Here is a 25,510-nt window from a genome sequence, read left to right on the forward strand (position 1 = left end):
CAGAAAGGACTAACCTCTGAGAACCTCTGGACATCCTGTGTCAGCGTCCCCACGCGGCTCCAGTTGTAGTAGTTGAGGAACTTGACCACAGCAGGGTTCACAGCGTTGTCTGACGGGACAGTGCGGAAGAAGTTGGGGTATTTTTTCTTGTCTGCCAGAACAGGTGTCGTAGCTGCAAAGGACAGCTGGAATGGAAAAACAGGAAAGCACTCGTTATATACAGTCATAAATCGTTATATAAAGTCAACTATAGACTGAGCAGCTGAAAGCACGCTGTAGTTTATGTAGTAGTTTTAGTCGTGTGGTGTAGTTTTGCTTATTTTACTATATTATATTATATTATATAATAGTTATATGTTCATTCATGTATTCACGAGGCAAATCAGAGGTTGTTCCATAGACATGTCATCTTGGTAAAGTACAGCTGGGCTGGAATAATAAAGCGCAGCGCTCTACTTTCACTGTTCTACAGTATCTGTGTTCATTTAATGAGCGATATAAATCAGTGCAGGGTTAATTACATACTTTGTAGAGATTAAGCAGAACTTACGATTCATGATAGTGATCAACACAAGGATATTATACTCCTGAGTGAGACTAAGAGGTACAGCAGTAGACTTCCTAAAAGTGAACTAAAGCAGTGAGAAAGTCAAGCATCTCCAGGAGTATTAGATGACGGGGATCTTTCTGGTAGGCTGATATTCTTAAACGTAAACGTGTGCTCCCTTGAAGAGTGAAGCTGTAATAAAATGGTGCTTTGTGAAACTGAAATGGTCTAATGTTACAGTACAACAGCAACAAGGTTGTTTATGCTAATAATTTAACCAAAGGATTGTTTAGCTAAATAACTAATAGATTAATCTGCAAAAAATGGCAAGTAACCTTATTCTTGCCCACCCATTGATAAGTGTAGCCTGTTGAAGACAAATGAGTCTAAATTGCAGGCCTGGATGGATCCTCAGCCACCCTCTTCAGGGTTATCAGCTGGCCCATGTGAGTGGTTACCAGATCTACAAGTTTTCACCGTACCAGTGCAAAACCCTCAGTTTGGCCCACTTAATCACCACTTTCTGCCTGGACCCACAGGGCTTGTGTTCACACATCAGTGAGAAGGGCTTTTAAAACAAAACATGGATTACAGCCATCAATTAGGCAAGAAGAAAGGCCTTTATCTTGGTACTACTGTTAAATCCAAAATCACCCACCAGTCTTAGAGGGCTTGGAGGGGTCTTTCCAGCATTGCCTTAATCTCCATTTAGCTAAGGCTGTTTGCTACACCCACACTAGGAGATGCTCCACAGGATGTATAATATAAGTTAAGTTGATATTCTCTAACCAAAGGCAGAGGCCAAATCATGGCGATGGCCCGTTTTTCACTTTATGGGGTCGATTAAAGGTCACTATTAGAGCTTTAAACCGTGCAATCAATTACAAATAAATACTTCCTAAGGAAAGACTCATCCTGCATCGATCTATAGAGGTGTTTTGGTAATACAAATGTGGAGAAGAGGCAGCTGAGAATATATGCAGCATGAGCGAAAGAATGGTCTCAACCAGAACTATTTAGATTAAAAATCAGATAACAACCATCAGGCCTTTATAAGTAATCAATGTTTAATTTCTTTACTTTTGCAGGTAGCACTCAGTCACACAGGAACCTTTAAAGTTTAGTGAAAATGTGATGTGTGTGAGTAAAGACCTTGATATACAAGGATCTGTTATTGTATTTTATCCATCAAACTCTTGATCCAAAATCAATCCAACACTATTACTTTTTCTGATATCTCTTAAAAACAGGGTAGTATTTGTCTAACACTGAAGATTCTTTTTTCAGCGGAAAAGCCAAAAATAGTTCCATGATATCACACATCTGAGAGTAGTGGCTTATGTAAGAGGGTTTAAAAGTGGGTTGGCCCAAATAGGATCGTTTTTGGTGGAGATCTCTCCACCAGTGTCACATTTACACATGCAGAGCGCACATACACACAGATCACGCACAGGTTCAGGCACACGCATTCACACACTCTCCAACCACAAATCTCTCTGATACGCACAGACTCAAACAGCTTCCCGTTGCCAGCAGTAATTAGAACAATGGCGGAGGGGTTCCAGCAGCTTCTCACTAAGGTCACTGAGGCTCTTTGGTATCACGGCTGCGGATGCTGCTGAGATGCGGCGTTTTTCTGGTGATCTATTTAAACATTCTGTAACCACAGGCAACAATCACATTCTATTTGAAGCCAGTACAAAAACTTTGCTGCTCCGCAGTTTGGGCAAATTGAAGTCACAGTCAAACCAGGTTTCTGTTTATCCTTGAATAAAGGGAAACTGAAAGAGTGACTGCTGACTTTTAAATGTCTTCTCCTAAACCTACAGTTTTTAAAGTGCCTTAGAGGTGTGAAAGTATGTACATTAGGTTTGGTGTTGGTTCTACTTGCATCCTCCTAAGCAAGCTTGTTTTTGCATGCTAGCATACTCTCGAGCTAATTAGCACAAGCAGGAAGACACGGGATCATCAAGGTCATTATAATTTATCCACTGTTAATGATGAATGCGTGTCCAGTGTGTTGAAAGGTAATTCATGATGTAGTTAGAGAGATGTTTAATTTGGGACCAAGGCGATGGAGCAATCTAGGTACCGACTGATATTACTGCTAGTGTGGCCAAAAAAAACAAGCTTAGTTAATTGACAGTGCCTTTGATGGAAGCTTTACCTGCTCCTTACTTGGCTATTAGGGCTCTTTATGAGAGTGGGAAGCTGTGAGTCAGTGGGAGACAAGGATGGCTTGTGTTTCCCCAGTAGACGGCTGCAGGTAAAGACTTAGATATGGTTGTTAAAGCCCTTATTATCCACACCGACTGCAAAATGTCTCTTTGTTTATATCCTCTGCAGTACACCTGCCTGATTTGGCATGGGATTGGGAATCAATGGCACATAAATTAAAGGCAACAAGCATTACAAACTTTCCTGGCACCAGCAGTTAGGAGGAGAATTAAGGAAGATGCAAAAGTGTGTCTAATCACACTGATGGATCTAATATCATTGATTGGTCCTAGCGGGACTGCTTCGCAATGGGCTCGGCGAGAGCTCATTGGCCTTTGGATAATGAAGATCTCATGGAGAATCTAGATCAGAAAATAAGTGGTGGGTAAATATCACCTAAGTCACTGTGCTTTGCTCTTGGCTTTAATAGTGGTTATATGAAATCTGTCTCAGCACTGGCTCAGCTGACACTGTCCATTTTAATCTGACAGTCAACAATATACAATACAGTACAATATACTACTTACAGTATATGCAAAAGCATTTCTTTTAGGTACTGTATTGGTGTAATGCATGTGCATGGCTAGAAACACTGATAGGACATCGATAGCACAATTAACATAATTCTTAGCGGGTCACGCTAAGGTCTCACATAAAGTGATGGATGACCTCTGCTAACATCAATCACGTTTAGGTTGAAACTGGCCTATGTAGGAGGAGGCCAATCTAACATCACCCCCAAAGGAGGCAGGCCTCAGTGATTACACCACTTAGTTTATAAAATTACATTTGGGTATCGACATGTCTCACAACATTAGAGCCGTCACACCCAGACTGGCTGCATCTTTAATAAGGCGACTTAAGTTAGTTACAGTATAAGACTAAAGGGAAATGAAACCCACCCATGCCTATTATCTCTATATTCGCCCACAGCCCGACAGATTTAAAGCCCATCCATCCTGCCAGAGCCCCAGGACAACGTGCAGAGTAATAGTTAGGTAGTAGTAGCGCTGTTGATCAGGAAACACAGAGGAGGTCCTGGGCTTTGCTTTACTCAATATTCAGGAAAGGCATTTGGTGCACCATGGGAGAACCCAGCTGGAGGTGGAGCAGTGAGGGGGAAGCTTTGGACCCCACACACATACAGAATTCATTAGACCAGGGTGGAGCAAGGGGAAGGGGATAAATAGCGGACTGGTAGAAGGTGTAGGAGTTGAGCAAAAGGCCAGTGGCGATAAAAGGTGGGGGGACAACAATGGGAATGACATGAATGAAAGAAAGAAGAAAGGTTAGAAGGGAATGACGTCAGATATGAGAGCTGTGGATCAGCTCACCCATCGTTTCTGGCATGGTGACGCTGGTGTGTGGGGGCTGCATGAGTATGTGCAGACAACGCACGCAAAGAGTAGGTGTAGTGTGCCCATCTATTATACTACATCATTAAACTGTAGTTCAGTTAGAAAAACTGCAAACCAGTAAGTCCAGTGAGCAGTAATGATGCATTCATAAAGCCTTGTTCTACGGAGCTCCAGAGCAGACAGTCCTGATTGACTGGTATTGCTGTTTATGGATGCTGGCCTTGTACAGCATCCGACCACATCACTCCCATTTAAGGCCACTTATTTAGACCTTGTGTTCATCCTCTTCACTTCTTCCATCACACTCACTTATTCTTAACAGTTCCTCTAGTCCCTCCTCATATTTTCAGCACACCTCACTGCCTATGACACTGTCAAGTAGAAAAGCAGCGGTGTGAGCACATTTCAGCGGAAATTAAATTTGAAGGATGATGATGACGGATATAACGAAAAACAATGCATTAACTTATTCTTACTGCATCGTGACGAGTCAGAACGGAGCACTTGAATGCACATGCAGCCAAACCTGGGTCATGCAAGCTTTCCACCTCTCCCGCATTCGCCGTCCACTGTCGCACGAGGCCGAGGCTTTTATTCCCTTGCCGTAGGTATTTCAATCCACTGTGCACAAGCATTTCACCCATACACGCAAGGTTTGTTTGTTCCCTTTTGGTCTTCCAAAAGCACATACTGCATTACAGCCATTTTTTTAAGGATGTGACAAAGGGAGGAACTAGCTGGCGAGGTACAGACAAGTTGTCCTTTGATTTCTATCCTATCCGGATTGGCCTGGGATAATATAAGGATTTGTCTGGTTTTGTCGAAGCTGTAAATTAAATATGGAACACGCAGGAAGAAGCTGTCACCTGATCTCGCCCAGCAAATAATACATCACTATTGTACAATATAGTATGTGATTGACAAGTTGGATGGGGCAGTTTCATGGCTACATTCATCAACAAAAGGTGTCACCTGTCACCGTCGGTATCTCCTGGAGACATAACGAGATTGGAACGCCCCCCCCAACCCTTGCTCATCACCTCTACCATTAGCCCAACTCACAGGACTCTGCCGTTCCTCACATAACCACCTCTGACAGGCTGGCCTTGAAGGATAGTGACGCGTGACAGTGATGCATAGCCACAAGCAGGACCAAGGCAAGCGGTGTCTTATCGATCAAGGCGTGGTTGAGTCCACCATGGGTAAAATGAGAGAAGAGGGTGCGGGGGACGCTCACCTAAGCCCCAGCTTGAGGAGCCAGTTACAATAGTGTTTATGTCAGCCTGTTTAGAATGATGTGAACGCTCCTATGGTCAGACGGGACTTCTTCTTCTGTATCAGTTCAGCTAAGGCTCACATTAGACATGGACAAACCAGCGGACGCTCAGGGGAAGGTAGAAGGGGGATCTCGGCAATGGTATTCTGCCACCTAGCTCCATGACTATTCTATTTATAAATTGAGATTTGATACCGTAACCTGAAATTTCACTGTGCTTCCTGCTGCTGCCATTTGGCTGCCTATGAATGATTAATGTGCATTTGCTGAACTGTGGAGACCATTATTGTTCCGCCCTCCCTCCTCTCTCCATCCATCGCTCTATACAACAGCGCCTTCTGGGAAGCAGGGGATTGTATTGCGTGAGCAAGTATTTTTCTCTGCTTACCTGCCCAAGTTCTGTCGTAGAAAAGGTGGTGATGTCATCGTATTATAGAACTATATTGATAGTCCTTCCAAAATGCATAGTGCATCAAACACACTTTGGAACTTTGTGGTTTTCTTTGCAAAGAATTGCAGCTGTCATCTTTCAAGCCGCTGATACCTTATAAGAAATGAATGGCATATTTTCCAGTTTATCGTCCATCTCAGAGTGTGAACACCCATTTACCTAGAGGGAGATTTCCACAGCCAAACACATGCTCTGTCAATGGTTTACAAAATGCTGAAAACATTAAATGGAGGAAGCTGCAAGAAAATCATTGGAGCAAAGTTTCCTTTGAGAAATGTGCAGTACAGAGCGTTTAGAGATTCTGAGTCTTATAGGTTGAAACAGCCAATATATTGCACAGTGTAATATTTGTTCTATAACAGGTTATTTGTAGGGGAAGCCCACACACAGCGATTCATGTCGTGAGTGGGCAAACATTTCACTGAAGGCAGCCAGCATTTGCAAATTACTATCTTTTAAGTTGGCAGACACCTCATTTTCTCTCTCTCTCTCTTTCTCTCTCTCTCTCTTTGTAGGCATTAACAGTCCAAATGGGACTGTATTGGTCCCATTTGGTCCCATAATAATCAGATGTGACCCCTCTGCTTAGCTTTTAAATTTAATTGTTAATGAAGGCAATGATAAATAAATCATGGCTACACAATAAAGACATGACATGTAGGAGACAGACGAAGGATAAAAAGTCTGTGCCAAAGCGAGAGGACGACGCTGGGAACACCCAGATGGTTTCACGCTGTCTCCCTCTCTATTCTCCTCAACATTCTCATTTTTTCTACCACCTCCCAAAGTCTAGAGCATCTTCTTTTGACACAGAGCTAGTTAAGAATATTAAAAGGAGGATGCATGTTAATCACAGAATAAGTCCAAACTCTGATTATGTGAAACTGATGATTTGTTCCATTAATTCATTACATGCTTTTCAATTTCTGTACAGTATCACTCTACATTTTTTCAAACACTCTACTGTTCTGTTTGTGGCAGTGTGAGAGAGTTCAGAGAGTCAGAATTCCTTGGTCACCCAAGCAAAAGATTTCATTTCAGAGGTTATATGGAATCGAATCCAGCGCTGCAGCATTGGTGGAGCTCCAGTGACTTGTCCCACGTAGAGAAGATTCTGGTGGGAGGGTCACTGTAATTGGTTCTACATCTCTGAAAACGCTTCCCTGAAGTCAATAATACCCAGGCCACCGAGGCCGCTTCCTTCGTTCATGCTCTCCTCTTCTCCATTCACAAAAAAGACAATAACAACCAATGCAGATGTATCGCGACCCCTCTCGCTCTCTCCTCCCTCGTCCTCTCATCTTTCCCTCTCTCTTCATCTCTCTCCATTAGGCGGCTAATTTGATTTGCTCCTCTACAGCAAGGGGAGAGATGACCTGAACATACTAGTCAAGAGATGAAGAGGCTTGCAGAGCATGCTTTTATATACCAGTCCGTCCCTGTAACAATCACATATACTGTAATAATGCCTTCACACATAGGCTCCATTCTACAGAGCATATACTGTAGACTGTAATTTAAAAGTCACTGCAATATTGACTGGTACCTCACTGAACAGCGGAGTTTAATGAATAAAAACTAAAAGGGCAAAATGAGTCACAGGGAGTAATTCCTGTAACCATAGATACATTAGAACAACATCGGTCAATGTGTTATTTGTGTGTTTTCATCAGTTCCGTGAAATATATAAATGTATTTCTTGAAATGTGAAGACAAGCATTATCTTATCTCTAAACAGCTGTGGAGACAGAATATGTACTTTACATCAAGCTTAACCCAGATGTTGCCACCGTCACTTGAGCGCCGTCACCTTTGTGGCGTGAGGTGAGCCTCAGACAGACTGCTACGGCGAACGCACCTGCTGATCCCAACGCAGCGCTTGTGCGAACGGCGTGCCTCCGCCGAGCCCCGCGCTCCCAAACGCCCGCGTCTGCCTGATTAGTGGAAATAGCCTCTTTAGAAACAAACTGCAAGCAGAGAGACTCAACACGCTCTCTAATCTGCTTACATCCCCGGCCTTACTTTCATCAGCGGCACAATATGCGAGGATGGGCAACGCTGCGGTTGAGGAGTGGATTTGAGTCATCTAACGTGGCTCTTACCTCGACCCTCGTTTCACAACACGTGACCTTCCGTGGGGCTGCTGGATTATTGCTAACAGATTATTCCTGCAGAATCAGAGGGGAGCCGCAGTCTCTGGCTGCAACCCCCCAAAGTGCTACTGTATTAATGCAACAGTGCAGCACGCCTTTGTACACACTGTAAAGGAGTCTCTGCACACACTGACCGACAGAAACCTCTGAACTCCTCTGCACCTCTTCCATCTTCTTCTCCATATTCGCCCCCACGTCCTCCTCAGCCCTTGTTCCATCGCCTCATATTGATAGACACAGTGAGAAGTCAATCGGGACAAGTGGAGAGACTGCTGAACTGCTAATGGCGTCAGCCTCAGGGTATTTACAAAACAATTAGAAAGGGTTTTCCAGGAGACCATCAGCTGATTAGTGGGTCTGGACAGTTCTAACACTTTTCATTGTCCCCAATAGGCGTCACAGTAAATGACAAGAATGGCTTCTCACTGATGACTATTATTCATCCTCGCTAATGTTTCTCATCCTGCTGCTCCACTGGTCAGAACTGCTGTATTTGTAGCTGATGATCATTTGATTTCCATAAAAATCATCTACATATTCGTCCTGTCAGGTTAAAGCATTAAACTGCAGCAGTCGAAAGCCGAGATAAATCAATTACAACTTCCACCGCAGTTCTGTGTACAGTGATACTTTGAGATAAAGTTTATGCACTTACAGCTAAGCTGCACTGAAACACCCATACTGTATGGTATCTCGGCTCTCTTCGCCATCTCTTTCCTCATTTCCTACTTTCCTCTGCTGTCTGACTGTATTAGTAACTTTATTTGATATTCACAAAATGCATTACTGTGCAGCGCAACCTCTTCCACCCCAGGGGAGGCTGCACTTGCTGGTTTCTCCAGAGAGAAGAGAGAATAGCAGATTCCTCTCCGCTGCTTAACAGCCGTCCAGTCCTCCGGGCAACAACTCCGCCGCCTCCCCGCTTGTCAGAACGCCTCTTTGCCATGCAAATTTCTTTGTTTTTTGATGCTTTTCACTTTTCCCAAGCATTCCCTCTGAGCAAAAAGCACTCTGGAAGGGGAACGAAGGGCTTTCTCCCACTTCACAACAATCTGAGCTTATGCTGATGCCAAACCGTGGAAGATTTATGACCACAGGGTCAAAGGACTGACTTTAGACTCTGTTTACAGTAGCTGGAATGACTGATTATTTAACTGTTAACGGTTTTAAGTGCTTTACAAGTTACTGATTGCTCCATCACCTCTGCATACTACTGTATTTATCTAGCCACCTTTACACCAAGCCAGCTGCACTCTTTAGGGATTAGTGTGACTGATGGAGTTTTAAGAGGACTCGAAGCAGCATCCAACTCCCAGGAGCGTGACTGGAGGGCAGTCTGCTGCAAACAAATACACGGGTCATAAATACCCAGGATTTCTATTTATGTCTGTCAACCTGGGAGGAGATATAAGGTGAGGCTGACATCAGTAAGACTCTGCAACAAATGGCCACGGGGCGAGGACGGCTTGGTTAACAATTCTGTGCCGACCCAGTAAGGAATGCTGATGTTGAAAAGTCCCCTCGTGTACCATAAAAATCCTGTACAAAGCATAACTGTGCAAGAGAAATCAGAAAGTGACTTAACAATACAACTTAATTACCGTGACTGACACTGCTACGGAGGTGGGTCATGTTTGATTTATTTGCCCATTAGCAACTTTTGTCAGCTTTGATAGAAGTCCGCCTTTTTGATGTATGGCTTTTCAGAGCAACATGCGGTAACTAGCAAAGCTTAATAAGCGCATCATCAATGCACCAGTGACCCAGAAAATAATCTGAATAAGACTGATAACATTAGATAAAAACAAATAAAAGAGGCTCCAAGTTCACAGGAGATGAAAACACCATTAAAGGCATGTGAACTCTTTTATTTTGAAGTTATTTAGGTCATAAATCTGCCAATTTGCCAACAATGTTTCCTACTTTCATTTACAGATAAGAAGATTTTTACAACAGAGGTTCCTGTGGATGTTGACATGTTAGCTACTGTATATGTTATCATGTTATCTACATGTCATCATCAAAATGTCAGTGTGATTAGGTTGGGGCTAATCAGGAAATGCCTTATATGGACATCAAACCGTTTGAAAAATCCTCCAGCGGTTGCAAGTAACACACTTGTCTCTTTGCTTTTCTGGCTCCATTCTATAGTCTGACCATGATTACAGTGCTTTACAACACTCACACTGCTGTAAACGTGACTTGGCTGCCTATGCTGCCTATTCCTACACTCAGCATGCTGGGTATATATCAGCGACTCATCTCCAAGACACAGGCTCCAAGGTCTCTCAATGTGAAACATGCCATTATGTCTCCCCCTCTCCCGTCTTCCTCGTGTTAACTCTCAGATGTCACTGGCATCACTCCGCTTTGGTTTTACTGTCTGGATCTTGTTTTCTTCAAGGTTGCTTTGTGGAAAGTACAGAGGTGGGTTCTGTGGTCTTCACGCTGTTTGCATCAATGTCATATTAATACCACATCAGGGTGCCTTACCTCTGATTTAGCAGCCAACAGGGAGGCTGTGGGCTAACGGTCTCATGCATAATATAGTCCAATAGCAATATATTCACCTTGTCTATAAAAGGCAAGCAAAAGCAAGAGATGGAGGCATGCCAGCATTCTGAAGATATCCCCGCTTGATCAGCACCTATAATAAGGAGAGGTTGCAGGGTGGAAGGCACCTTGAGTTCCATGTCTGACGCACTACGCACTCGAAAGAAGACAAATCACACTACTTGGATGCTAAAATATATGAATAAAGCCTCAGTGCAGTACAAGATCCACCACACAGGACAAATATGGGTGTTGGCCCTGCAACTGGAGGAAAATTAATTACCGTGGGCCTGAATCAATCAGCCATGGATTTTCAATTACTCTTTAAACAGTGGCCACAAAAAATCCTCAGCCTGTGAAATATGCTGCAGAGAACGCAGGAACTGGTCTGGATGTTCATTTCAATGAACCTTCATTCACACAGGCTGCCTTTAAATGGTTGCATCGGGTCCACTGTGGAGGGCACTTCAATGAGCAGAGGGAGATAGAAAGTGAGGAAGGGACACACAAAAAGTGGCTGAGATCTTGCTACAGGCTAATACGAGATCTGTTCAACTGCACAGAAAACTCTCTCCCTCCTGTTAGTGGTCCCTCTCTCGACCTTACCTGAGCTCCCTGCTTTACTCTCTCTGACTTTTCAATTTCCAGAGACCTGCAGGGGCCAAAAGGCTAGCTCAAAGAGGACTGTAAATGTTTAAAATTCCATCTCCTGGGTTGCAAGGAAGATGTGGCCAGGGTCCGGGGTGGACCTGCCGTCTTACATTAAGTAACACGAGAGACCCCCAAGCACTCCGACACCAAAGACAGAGAAACAACAAAAGTGGTTCATCTGCATTTTTACATCTGCACTGGGGCTTTGTTAGACATGACCACCACACTCTCAGTGTTTACAAATTTATCTAGCTTTCAGTGAAGTCTGGTTTGGATTTACTTCATATTGTAAAGCACCAGTAAAACTATAAAAACACATAACCAGAAATCCTATTGCCAACTCACAGTTAAAGGAAACACTACCCCAAATAATGCAAATATCCATTAAAAACATATATGTATATTCAGGGGTCCACTGCTTAGCCGATAATAAACCAATTAAGCTGATTACTGCCAGTTCTGAATGAGGAAATAATGCCACAACAGAGCATGAAATCAGAATTTACCTCTGCATGATAAACATCCAGCCCAAATAACATTTCCGTTTAGAAACCACGTGTGCTTTGGCTTTAACTGGGACGGACAGATCAATACAAGCAGGGAGGAGGGGGCTACTATGGAAGATGAAGAGAAAGAGGAAGTTGGTCAAGCAAGTGCAGCAAGTGTTGTCTATGTTGTGTGTGGTACTGTATACGTCTGACACACCACTTTAAGATTCATTGTAGAATAAATGAGAGGAAGCAGGATCTGTCTTGTCAATAACCATGTAAAGTTTTAATTGGGTATTTTTCTACCATCAAAGGCAAGATAAGATCTTGGCTCCTGATTTTCTAATGTTTCCTCTGTAAGACTGCGTGTGTGTGTGTGTGTGTGTGTGTGTGTGTGTGTGTGTGTGTGTGTGTGTGTGATGGGGGTGGGGGGTGTAGAGAAGAAAGTGCCAGTGGTTACTTTCAATTATGTCCTTATTCATATTTAATGGTGTTTATTGGCGCTAAAGGTTAGTGCTGGTGTGTTTATGTGCGTTTCCTCACACTGAGGGAGGCAGCTGGCATCCTGCTGGTAAGTCTGTGCTGTCTCTTTAAAAATGCACGCCGTTCCGCCACAGGAAGCGGTGACCTCCTTGGCATTAACCTATTGAGCTGAAAATATCAAGTATATCTTATGATCTGCTCTTTCCTACACAACCTCAGGAACCCTTGAGCACAAACTCAACTGTTTCTGATTTATTTAATTACAGGTATCAGTTAAGGATCCCTGTGAAGCTGATGCTGTCACATGATCGTTAACAGGCTACAGGTAACAGGTACAAAAATAGATAATACACTGTAGAGCAAATAGGTAACGCACAACAATCAGGGATGGTACGCGAGCAACAACAGCAAAGCTGAGAATAAATACGGACACGAATCAATAAAACGAGACACACCTGAACAAAACATCAACGCACAATAAACCCACAGCGCCACCAACGAGTTGGAGGAGGACGCTTAACAGAACCTGTGACTTGACTCACTGCGTGTTTACCAAGTACAAGATGAAGCAGAGGGACAACTCATGCTGTTCTCTTTCCATTCCCAGCATATACCATAACCATGCAGTAGAACCTATGCTTACATGGATGTGAGCTCAGATTCACATGATTAAAGCAGACAAGACAGCAGCAGCTAAAAAGCAGAGGCTGAAAGGAGGCGGTATGACGGGAAACGGCCGAGATGCGTCACAGAAATCCCCAGCACTCCAGAAGTCAAACACAAACTGGCTTTTAATACCATGTGGGTATTTATAAATTTAAAGGGTGGTACAAGTCCAGAATGCATCTACCTTGTCGGGGCGTGTGTGTGTGTGTGTGTGTGTGTGTGTGTGTGTGTGTGTGTGTGTGTGTGTGTGTGTGTGTGTGTGTGTGTGTGTGTGTGTTCAAATGAGAGCTTACCAACACACATGCACACTGTGTTATGAGTGTTTATGAGTCTGCGTCTGTGTGTGAGGACAGAGCAGTTCTGCGTCTTTCCTAATGAGCCGGCTGTGCTGCTCTGTCTGTCTGCTTTGTCTCCTAGGCCTCCCTGCTCGCACACCACTAAAAGGTTTGAATTAAAATTTTAAACAGAGCTGCGCTGCGCTGCCTGCATCTCAGGACACTTATATATAAAACACACTTCACATAACCCAAAGCAATGTGACTCACACAGTTCCTCCGCTGTCTGTCAGCCGCGCTGCTGCAGCTCCTACTACACTCACCAGTCAAGACCCCTCAGAGTGAGTTTCCCCACCAGTAAATCACTGAAGCACTGACTGAAGCCATGTCCGTTCCATTGTGTTCACAATGTGCGTAAGCCACTGTCTGGGAAGCCTGGGCCACCTGCCAAATGCAAAGCTTCTATAATATTCAGCTCCGCTGCATCAGTGGTTAGTGGATTGAGTAACGGCCGATCCTATATTGTACTGTATGTCCACGTTAGCCAAACAGATGCACCACTGACGCACCCACTGCTGAGCAGCATGGTGGTACCGGTTCTTTAAATCTTCTCTTCAATATTACACAAAACAGGGCTGTGCATCGAGCAGCTGTTGTGCTGTAAACATTCAGAAACCTTCTGCATGTATAGTAAACATTATTTCTACCAGTAAATAATTGAACACGCATTGTAGTCATCCTCTAAATACAATTATGTGACTGGACAGATGTTCAACAGCCTGGTAGGGGTTAGAAACCGCACATCTGTGTTTATATCACGCAAAGAAACTGCTCTGTCATTTGGTATATGCTCATTATGCTACTTATTCACATGGGAATGTGACGGATGTACGCAGCGAATGTACAAACTATGCTACAAACATACCATAACGCAGCACAAAGCACGCGATGACTATTCATGAGAGGCGCTTCCTCGCCACATCTCAAAGGGTGCAAGCTCGTATCTCTGCCAGCATAATTAGGATGTGGGACATGCTCGTGCCAAACACTTCACCACGTTGGGCAAATTATAGCAATCCCTACTTTGTGTGCCCAAGGGTCCTTTGGAAAGGAGAACTCCTTTTGTTAAAGGACAAATAAAGGAGGAGAAAAATGATGACTAATAAAAAAAAATAATTTATTTATATCTTTCAAACATCCATGCACCATTTATGCAAATTAAATGACTTCCTTGTTAACACACAACTTCATAATAATCAGCTGTGTGTCTGCACGACACAGTCCTTGGCTCCTCCTCATAAGCAGCCTTGGTCAGTTTGACTTGTTTGTGGGTCTTGTCTCAAGGTGGAAGTGACTGACATGGCCAATCCAATGTGTTCCCTCTTTTTGCTCTAAATCAGGTCTAATGTCTTTGCATGTTACTATGCAGACACAATGTTTCTGTACACTCCTGAGTCCCTGCTAGCGCCGTAAATTCCATTAGAAAGCGAGATTAATGAGTCTGTTCCAGAGAGCGGCCGAGCAAGCCCAATCCGTGACGCTGTGCCACACACAATGCTTCACAGATGAGCGTGTACGGCTCAGATCATGAACAGATCACTTCGTCCTCCACACTATGACCTTTAGTAGATTTTAGGGCAAAAAAGTGATGAGACCAGTCCCATCAATCTATAAACCCAGCCCATCTGTCCTTTTTGCCTTGTGTGGTATGGCAGCCTAACACAGTATCAGTATAATGTACCTTGGCCCCCGCTTTGTACTGTGGGAGAAATCTGGTGATGTCACTATCTGGTAGAAATAGGTTTTTACTTATACTGACCCTCTAGTGGTTTCTTTTTTCCCCCAAGACAATCCAGAATGTTGTGTATGTTCAAAACCCACCATCTGTGACGTAAAGATTTATTAAGACTCAGTTTAGTGAAGTTGATTAACTAAATGAAACATGATCACTGATATCCACTAATGTACATATGTACAGATCAAATTAAATTATGCTTTTAGAGATAAGTTGACGTGGCCTGAGGCTAAAAACACATTGTCATTTATCATGACTTATCGCACTGGATTCCATTTGCAGCCGCAGCCTAAAAAGAGAGGTATTCAGTGACTGCACCAATGGGAAATGAGAATAGCATTGAGCTTGGTATCAGCTTCAAGGAGGCTTAACGCTTCTGCATTCTGATGGCCCGATAAAATGAAAGCGGATCGTGTGGGAGGGAAGAAAGACAGGAAGAGTGACAAAGAGGAAAAGGAATTAAATCAAGTTGAGGAGGTGGAGAAAATCTTTTCTGCACGCATCTGGTATGTGTAACACTAAACACTTTGATCAGTTATAAACTGATGAAATGCAGCTCTGTGTACTGTACATCACAGAATAGACTGTAATACAATTAAAGTGAATACTGCTGAGCACAGTCTACTAGTGGTGCTGCTATAAATAAATGGAATGGTGCAGTTTTATATAGAAGTTTTTTTTCCATTTTGTTCCTTTAGTGTTTATTTGTTTATTGTATGATTATTACATTATGCGTTTATTATAGGAGGGTCTATTGCACAAATCAGGTTACTGTATACAGCACATGTACTGCATGGCACAGAGGGGGAGGAAGAGACAGGATGGGCAGCACACTGTAACGATTGGAAGAGTCTTTCTCTCCTTCCATTTCCTCTCTCCCTCGCTAAGTTTGCTCATCATCTGCTCTCTGCCTCTCTCTCTCTCTGGAGTGGCGTTGATGTTTCAGATATTAGTGAGCTGTGTCAGACAGTTAAACTGCCCTTTATCGATCTCCTAAGCTTCACTTTTTCCAAGCAGCCGTTATAGTTTTAATGGCTTGTAATGGAGCCGGCTTCCCTTTGATGTCCAATTGCTCAGCAAGTCAGCCCTTGTTTTTGATACGCTTTTAAAGGATCCTCCTAATGCCGAGCGGGGTGAAGCCCACTTCCGACACAAAGTTTCGGGTCGATGAACTACACGGGTCTGTGATTCTTAAATGTCCCAAAGTTTAAAAAAAAAGTAAAGATCTGGTATAAACCAGTGGTGTGGATAAGTTTAAAACAGAATCAGACTCACTCACATTTAGTGGTTTGCCACGACGTGATCCAATGACAGAAAACAATCCACTCTTTTTACTTCTCTTGGTTCCCAATCACTCAGGACTGCAGCTTGTGGGATCATTAACAAGACAGAAAACATCAATTTACTCCCGTTTTCCACTTCTCTGCACTCCACTAATAATATCTAAACGTGCATAGCTGTGACCCCCAACATCCTGCAGCTGGAAACTACGATCACACCTTCTCAATAATTTAATGCAGCTCCTGCTGTTTTTTAAATGATATTTCTGTTTTCTTCCGTGGTTCCATTTTTCCTCTCTACCTACAGTATTGTCTGCAGCTACCTGCACATTGCTGCTTCCTTACATCTCTGCTGTCACGATTTCTTTTTGACATTGAAAACGCTACAGTAAATGTATCAGAGCAGAGAGTATCGACAGTGGATGTGTCTTGTTATTTTACAGTACATTCATTTTTAATAGAGATTAATAAGTAATTCAATTTCATTGACTTTTCTTATTCAAAGCATTTTTTCATCTAGAAGCTGAAACTATATAAAACCAGCTGTGCTGCGGACTGTGTGACCTAAATAAGGAATATCAAAGACCGAAAGTCCCAAAAGATATAAAAAGGAAAACTAGGATTTGGGGCACAGAAAAAAATATCTTTAAGTCTTTACAAGATGAATATGTATGATAAGGTCTGTGCAAGACTTCAAAACAAGCCTGAACTATTAGTGTGTGCGCAGTTTGTCATCATTTACACCCTGTGTGACACACACGTTTTAATCTAAGTGCTTCCCTGAACGCGTGGCCACATACTCTTTGTTTCTTTTAAACTTGTTTCAGACCGCTACAGAAGCAAGCGTCTCCATTTGTTGTTCCCGCACTTCTTCTTTGGGTTGAACACGAGCTGAAAGATATTCTGTCAAAGCTCCTGTTCACATTGAGTGCCTACAAACTAGCATGTTTACTCAATACGTGACGCTAACAGTTACAACCCGTTAATGGGTTGTATTCAACAAACGTTGCTAATTAGCTAATTACTGTCTTCCCTGTCAAATGGCATGCATTCGACACCGTGAATAGGTACAACAGCATGTGTGAGCGCGGCTTTACACCACAAGCTAATCTATTCTACAAGTACAGGCTGCATTCATGACCAAAAAAGTCTGATGAATGCACGGTACAGGGTGTAATTAATAATTTCTTCTGTCTCTTTCTGCCTCGTTTTTGCCTCGGGCGCTGAAGGGGAGACACTGTGACAGACTCAGTGAGAAAACATTGGAATAAAGAGGAGGTCTTGCTATTTTTACATCTGTGCGGTGGGCTCGTTTGTCTGGAAATGAGCTTTGCTTTGAATGTCAACATTCACCGTGTTCAGCTCCGTCCCGGAAGCGGGACAGATCGCAGTCGATGCACCTGAGAGGGAGGACGCCTCGACAACTGAAGCGAGGAAGAAGAATGGAAGAAGAACTGTAATGTAATGGAGCCATTAAGGCTTCAGATAATTTAAATAATTCTATACGTGACAAAAGACCTGCACGCAATCAAAGAAAAAGAGAGTGAACCTGAACTAGACTCACACATAATGCTGACTTATCTATTGTGATGCTCACACCATCTCTTTCCTTGCACTCTGAGATTTTAGTCTAAACTTTGGAAGTCATGAAATATTGATAAGGTACACAGGAGGATTTGACGTAAGTGAGGCAGAATACTGCAGTGCTGGGCATCACATGTTTTATTGAAGCATGCAGTGTAGCACTCAGGGAGAGTGAGAGAAATAAAATGGCAAAAAGGAGACGCTTCGAAAAACAGCAGGAGGCCGAGTTGCAGCTTCCCTATCCCCAATTCTCCCCTCTAATGAAGCACTGGCAATCAATACAGCGAGTGGCAAAGAAAGATGGGTTTCATATGCTGGTAAATATTAGTTCTATGTCCAGGTCTTGACCATAATATCTAGAGACGGCGCCTGCACTTTGTTCTCCTCCTAAAAGAACAATGAGGTTTGGTGCTAAAGGTTTCAGTTCCCTTCATTCTGAGGCGCAGGAAATTCAGAATTATTTAAAATGCAACACAGCTTTTCAGGCATCTCAGACACTCATTGTTCCTTCGACCCAAACAAAAATAAAGAAGAACAGTTGGATAGGAAAAACATACTCAGCACAAGAAGTTCATCTTGTAGGATTAACACTGTCTCATCAGCAATTAAACGGTGCCATCTAATTGGCGAGTAAGGAGGGGCGACTGGTGTGTGAGTGGGTGGGGCTACTTCCTGGCACTCAATAAGCCATTTATGGAAAATATACTGTACTCTACCTGCGCCAGGAAGAGTTGAGAAAAATATATCTACAGTTCTGCTGTATCATGTGGTGAGGAGGACACAAGATTAATCATAAACCAAGATGGCCGCCAGGGGAACGACGTCAACGTCCATGCAGAAGTAGAATCACTGCAAGCGACTGTAGTTTTACGCCATTGCTGCCTTTCTGATCATCTATTTACTCTCCTCACCATCTGCCCACTGGCCCTGGTAGTATCCTTGTCCACCATTTTAACTTGCTCGGACTGTCATCTTAGCACACGCACGACAGCGCATCACAAAAAGCGCTGTGAAAAAAAGCCTGCTGCCACCAGGAGCAACTCCAGGAAGGGTGTGAACAAATAAGCTACTTCTACAGTAACTCATAAAATACACTGCATCACTTAAAGAGCTTAGCAAACTGGTCAATGCTGTTCGCCATCTGTCCGGACTCGTGTGTGTTGATTTGTGTGAGAGCATCATTTAGTGCAAGTTGCTTAGTGACAGCAGACAGTTTGTGTCTGTTGTCTGAGAGGACTCTCCTTTTTCTCAAAAGTGAAAAGTTGGAGTTTCAGAAGTCACGAAAATATTTGTCCAAAATCGCTTTGCAACGCTTCTAATAATAATTCTCCTGCTAGAATAAAACACACACATACTACTACAAAGATTTCAATGTTGATATAGCCCTGCAAGTGTGCACAGAGCGCAATAGGCGGGTTTGCAGTGGGAGTTTATTTTTGTTGAGCTTTTCAAAGCTGACTTCATTAGGCATCAATACTGATTGAAATCTATTTTTATGGCTGCATGATTAAGCTGCATTCAGGAGTGGCTGTTCTCTCGGCTATCTTCACTGCAGATAGTATCTGCCAGTTCGCTGTTTTGATGTGGAAATGATGAGCTTGTTAGGCATGGCCCATAAAAATCATCAGAAAATTCTCTATTTCCTACCACGTTTCCAGGGCTGGGCTAATAAATATTCAGGGCAGGAGAATTTGCTGCTTTAAAAACAGATTCCAACTGATGAAGCACAGCAAACATGGTAAGAAGCAGGATTGGACCTTTCAATCGTCTGTTCTTGATTTAAAGAGGAGGCTTCTCTGCTTCTTACTGTACTGCACATGTTCTCTTCTGTCCCTCAGGCCATGTTTGCATTAATGAAATGTACTGTATCTGCCCCCCACCACAGACACTGTCACATCAGAGAATCCTCAGCATCTATGCATACAACACACACACACACACACACACACACACACACACACACACACACACACACACACACACACACACACACACACACACACACACACAGTATACACATGTATGTGTACTTTTCACACACGTGCATGGCTACAAAATTAAAACACATTCAGTCTGTGAGTTCAAAGACAAACAGACTTAATTAGATACAGTACAAGTGAATCATATTGAAACAGAAAGGTGTCTCTTTCCTCTTTCATGGAAGCTATGCCGTGTCTTGTTTACATGTTCCAACATGTCTCACTGCAGATTTCCTGCTAACATTATGCTGTAGTCGCTGGCGACTCATACTAAGACGATACACAGCACATGAATACACTGTAGACGTTAGTTCTCTGATAAGTCACAGTTCATTTCATACCACAAAAAGCAGAAACATTGAAGGCACCACTGGTTGGTTGGAATCAGGAGAATATTCTCAGGTGTGTCCCGGATCAATTTAAGCTGCCGAAGCCACACCTTTTCATGTCACCTGCTGTTTTGTAGTCATCAGAGGGTCCGATGTGTATTGCATGAATTTGTTAGTGGTGATCTGTATACTGATAGTGAAAAGAGTCTGGTTGGAGGTAAAGTGCTCTAGGGAACACATTGTACCAGGCAGACTGTTCTGATGAGCAGAACATTGCTACTGCACTTACTACTGACGGGTAATCGCTGCCAAACAAGCCAATAAATAGGGAGGAAAGCCCACAGACACGTACAGTGCAGCCACACACACAGACAGACGCGCGCCAGACAAATACCTCCGAGCACTTAAAATTCAGCTACAACTTGAACTGCTCTTCATGGACTGAGATCATTACCACAGAAAGCGAGCTCAGAAACAAAAATTACTCATCTTTTCACTTCCTCATTCTGCCAGTCTTTTCATTCTTGAGTGACCGTGACCAGACAGTGAGTGAAGAGCAACACTAAATGATCACATCCACAGTAATTGCAAGAGGAGGTAAAGTGCCACATAATGTGACATTCAGTTAAAAATGCAGCCTCTTGAATTACGCTAGTTCTGCCACACACAGGCTTCACCACGCAGAAGAAGTATTCTGTGAAAGAAGACCTTTCCTCTTGCTCACGTCACAAGGACTCACACACGCACACAGTGACACATGCAGAACATGTCCTACCTGCACCAGATTCCAGCCCTCCAGGGACTCCGCAATGATGGAGGTCACAGACGGGCAGACGCCACCGAAGATCATCAGGTGTTTGGGGCCGTAGCATATGGCATCAAAGAAGGCCCTCAGCCCCTTGGCGTTGTCACACTGCACACCCACGGCGGAGCGGCGAAGGGTTTGGTGAGAGCAGATCCAGAAGCACATGGAGAGGGGAGGAGAGAAACAGGACATTTTAATTAGTCGTTGTGCAAACAGGACAAATAGATTATTCCTAAAAACCCTGTAAAGGTTATCATGAACCCCAGCAAAGGCCTCAGACCTTAACTCTCCCTATATCCTGAGAATAAGAATAATTTGCTTCACTCTGTTTGGTGATAGCTCCATGACCTAATGAGGCCAGAGATCAGTCAACAAATCAACTCACTCGCAGAGGAGGAAACACGGCCCTCCTCGTGCTAGCACGATTGCAGCTTTGTGTGTTTTAAAACAGCGTAAGATGAGCTCATAGGCTGCAGGAGCGGGCCCCCACTCTGGTCCAGTGCTGCAGAATGCAGCCACTTTACGTCACTATAGCAACTGAAGAGAAAGGAGCGCGTGAGAAGAGTGAGATGAGGAGAAACGAAGGGGGACGGAAGGAAAACGCTGGAGCCGGCTGACTGCTTCTGCTGATTCCATGACTTCCACAGTGTGTAATCATATTCCCGTCGTAGTAAACACAGCCTCGGTCTTCAGTCAAGGACGTGTGCGACTGACTGGCAGGTGGTGTGTTGTTCGCACCCTCCGGCGCGGTCCACTTCATCTGGAGAAGCAAATGACCTTGTTAGCCATGGGAACGACGTCTACTACGGAACCACTGGCCGGCAGCGCGTACAGTACGCGGGGCAGACGAGGTCTGCCCGCGTGGCTTCTCTGCACAGACTCAGGCCGACACATGCAGTGCGGGACGGGAACGGGCCGCGCTGACGTCAGGCGCCGCACTGCAACAGGGCTTTCTGTGACTGCCTCCTGAGGTCGTTCACATAATGAGGAAGTCTCAAACAGCTCAAAGAGCAGCTTAGTTTCACTGGACCCAACCTGTACAGTAGCAACAAACATGAGACTGAACACCAGAGGAGCATCAGCATCTGTTTTTACCCTTTTAACATATTAAATATTAGCTATTGCAGCGTTACATGCAGAATAATGTGTTTGAATAATGGCTGACTGCATTTGTCTACACTGTTCCAGAGATGAGGAAACAGACGATTCATTTTTCCGCACCACGAGGAGCTTGAACATTTCCCGCATTGCATTCTGCCGTCCACAGTCAAACTTATCACGTGCTAAGATTTAAGTGAGACAATTTTTGCATTGATGCCTCTCATTTTTAACCCTCCGCGCACCCCCCACCCCGCATTTATTGTATGTTCACGGCAGCGGAGACGAATGTATGCTGTGTGTAATGTCAGTCATAAACAGAGAAGACGGCGCGTTTTGCCTCTGGTGATATAAGAGGGAGAAGATGCGATTAGACAGAATGGGGATTCCTCATCCTGCTCACTTGGCTAAATAATATACAGCAGGCTATTAAAGAAGAAAGATATCCTATTAACATACTCTTATCATTCATTTCTCTCCAGCTGGCCATAAAAAGGTGGGTTGGTAGGACTCAACTGGTTACCATGCAACAGAGGAGAAATGTGGGCAACTAAACTTGTCACTGCGTGCACAATGCAGCTTGGTGATATTTCAGGTTTAAGCTGATTTATTACGGAGGGAGACAATGTAGTGTAGGTGGCTGTGAATGGCTGTGTCCTCTTCTCCCTGTGGCAATAAAGTTGTTTACAGCGGTTAAACCCCACAACACTGAGTCTGTACGTGTGTGTGCAAGCATCTTCTTACACCACACGTCACAGATCAGTGATTGCCTTCACAGACATTTGCCAGATTTATGGATGGAATCCACCACCAACGTAGGAACCCTTGTTAAATGCCATTATCCAGATTTACTTTGGACTTTAAAAAGCTAACTGTGCCAAATGGACTTTAAATTAGATCCAAAGGTCAGTTGCCCTGCTCGTTATATTCCTAATTAATCCGTGTATCATTTGCTCTATAAAATGTGAAGATGGAAGGTGAAAACTTTCCAGTCATTTCCTAAAGCTCAAGGCAGTGTCAGTGTTGAAATACTGCTTCAGAATTACTTGTTCTATTAAACCATCAGCCCAAAATCCAAACACCATCACTTAATGAGAAAGAAAATCACCAGAATTACGATTAGAAATCTTTGGCAGTTTTTTACAGATGTAATAGACTTTCAAAGTGCCAAACGTATTTCTGTTGCACTAATCAATTCATCAATCCTCAAACAACACTCGCATGAAGTTGTTAAACAGCCAGATATGAAACCTCAGCTCCACAACTGTCAGACATACGTCAGAGTGGGGGGCAAAAACTCAACAGCCCAAAAGGAAAGATTTACTCATTGTGCCTTTGACCCCCTCCCCACGTTTCATTCATCCTCTCTCAGTTTTGCTGTGCACACAATCTGTTGTGACTGTTCGCGGTGCGCTGACCGGCGTGTTGTCATGCCAACGGCGTGGCCAACCACACTTAGTGCGCTAGTGGAGGAAGGAGGCCTCAGCAGGGCCGCTTCATTACTAGCTATATTTAGCCTCTCATTAGGTAGCATAACCATCCAAGCATTAATCAATAATTATTCAGCTAATGTCACGCAGACAAAGCGGGATGGGAGGTGCCGCGGAATAGGAACAGGGATGGTGAAGGTGATGGTGAGAAACAAGCAGTTAAACAGGAAGAGAAATGTATTAGCCTGTGTACTCATAGACACGGCTCCATATCACGCTGCGCTCCCTCTCTCTTTCCTCTAGTTTGTCTTTCTCAAGCTTATTCAATGGTACTGAGGCGTTTGTGTTTTCTTAAGGACTCCCAGGCTCCCAGTGAGAGATCTGGGTACAGGCTGTAACTTACATCACAGAAATATTGCTCTAAACAAGATATAAACAGAGACAAATATCATTGTCCTGAAAACACAAATAAGTTCTGAGGAGAAGAAACCCTACAGTGAGGAAGGCATAGCAGCACTTAACTCCCCAGCCGAGCAGCCAAGAAATACTACAGCACTTTATTTCCCTCTTCTCCAGTCGGAAATCTAATTCCTGGCATTTGGAGGCCATTTGGAGCAGATCGATGGGGGTTAACGCCCGTAGTAATCTGTTTGACCGCCTTGGGAGATGGCCAAGAAGCGCACGCGTGTGTGTGTGGCTTCGTGTGTCCGTGAGGGGTGTGGCCGGCGGCCGTGCAGTGGGAGCGGATGGCTGAAGATCCCAGAGGAAGATCAAAAGGGACACGCTGTAACCTAATCTGGGGATCAGGGTGGAATCAGACTCAAGCATCTCTCCCTGGATGTGGACGTATATGTAAAAATTTTGCCCCCTGTCTCCTCCGCTGCCTGACATTTTGTATTGGTACTGATGAGACACCTGGCTAAGTAGTAGTTTATTTCAAAAGCCCCTCATCCTCATCCCAGTCTCCTGTACATCCTCATCACTTTGACCTTTACACAACTGTGCTGAGATTCAGCCTTATTGATTTATCATTAGATAATGACATAAATCTACTGTTATTGTGCCACAGATAAATGGCACTCGATGAGGCTAAGCGTGTCCTGGAATACTGCAGTGAAACACATTTGTAAGCAGCATCTAATATTTCTTGCCGTGATTTGCATTTATTTCATTATAAATCATTTGTGGAACGCATCAATGTCTCTGCTCGTTTTAATGCACAATATCAAAGCGGGCCATACTTTTACATTAGGTCTTTGCGAGCCAGCGTGCGCTTTTGAACCCGCACCCTTCATCTCATCACCGCTTTATGTGAAACAGCTCTTTAGAGACCACTAGAGTGTGTTAACCTGTGTACTGTACATGTGCATGCATATCTGTGTGTGTGCGTGTTTGTGTGCGTGCACGTGTGTTCTATTGTGACAAGAACAAGAGGTGATCAGCGCACCAGGCCGGAGATAACCATGATGAAATGCCTTGTTAGCGCCGCAAACAGAGGCAGCTGCACCTGTCCCTCATTTAATGGCATATTACTGCAGCCACATCGGCGCGCACACACACGCACGCACGCACGCACGCACGCACGCACGCACGCACGCACGCACGCACACACACACACACACACGCACACACGCACACACGCACACACGCACACACGCACACACGCACACACGCACACACACACACACACACACACACACACACACACACACACACACACACACACACACACACACACACACACACACACACACACACACACACACACACACACACACACACACGCACACACGCACACACACACACACAGGCATGTGGGAGCAAGAGGAGAGAGGGAAGCAGGGAAGGGACAGTCTGATGTGATGTCAGAAGCAATCTGCTCCTCACACACTGCTTTTATTTGTGACAAGACCAACAGCGCAGGTGATTGCTGAGAATAGAATCTAACAGAATCCCAACAGAGACATGTTGTCACCTCATATTATTGATGTCAGAACCACCTTTGCTTGTGCAGATCGACGCTGTCATTACTGATGTGCAGTAGCGTGCTACACATGAGCTACAGTACTGACTGTACAGTAACTGTGCTGCT

At 44.0% G+C, this 25,510-nt stretch overlaps 1 protein-coding gene across 2 annotated transcripts in view; it reads right to left on the reverse strand.

The window, feature by feature from the left end:
* Positions 1–25,510, reverse strand: part of gabbr2 (gamma-aminobutyric acid (GABA) B receptor, 2) — a 113,688-nt gene that overhangs the window by 52,586 nt on the left and 35,592 nt on the right. For both annotated transcript variants that reach the window (XM_029167111.3, XM_029167110.3), the window contains 2 exons: positions 20,861–20,998; positions 15–185 (listed from right to left, as the gene is read on the reverse strand). In XM_029167111.3, coding sequence (XP_029022944.1) covers positions 15–185; positions 20,861–20,935 — 246 coding nt within the window. In that variant the 5' untranslated portion in view covers positions 20,936–20,998. The remainder of the gene's footprint in view (positions 1–14; positions 186–20,860; positions 20,999–25,510) is intronic.

The sequence above is a fragment of the Betta splendens genome, chromosome 11 (genome assembly GCF_900634795.4).
Source record: "Betta splendens chromosome 11, fBetSpl5.4, whole genome shotgun sequence".
Classification (NCBI taxonomy): domain Eukaryota; kingdom Metazoa; phylum Chordata; class Actinopteri; order Anabantiformes; family Osphronemidae; genus Betta; species Betta splendens.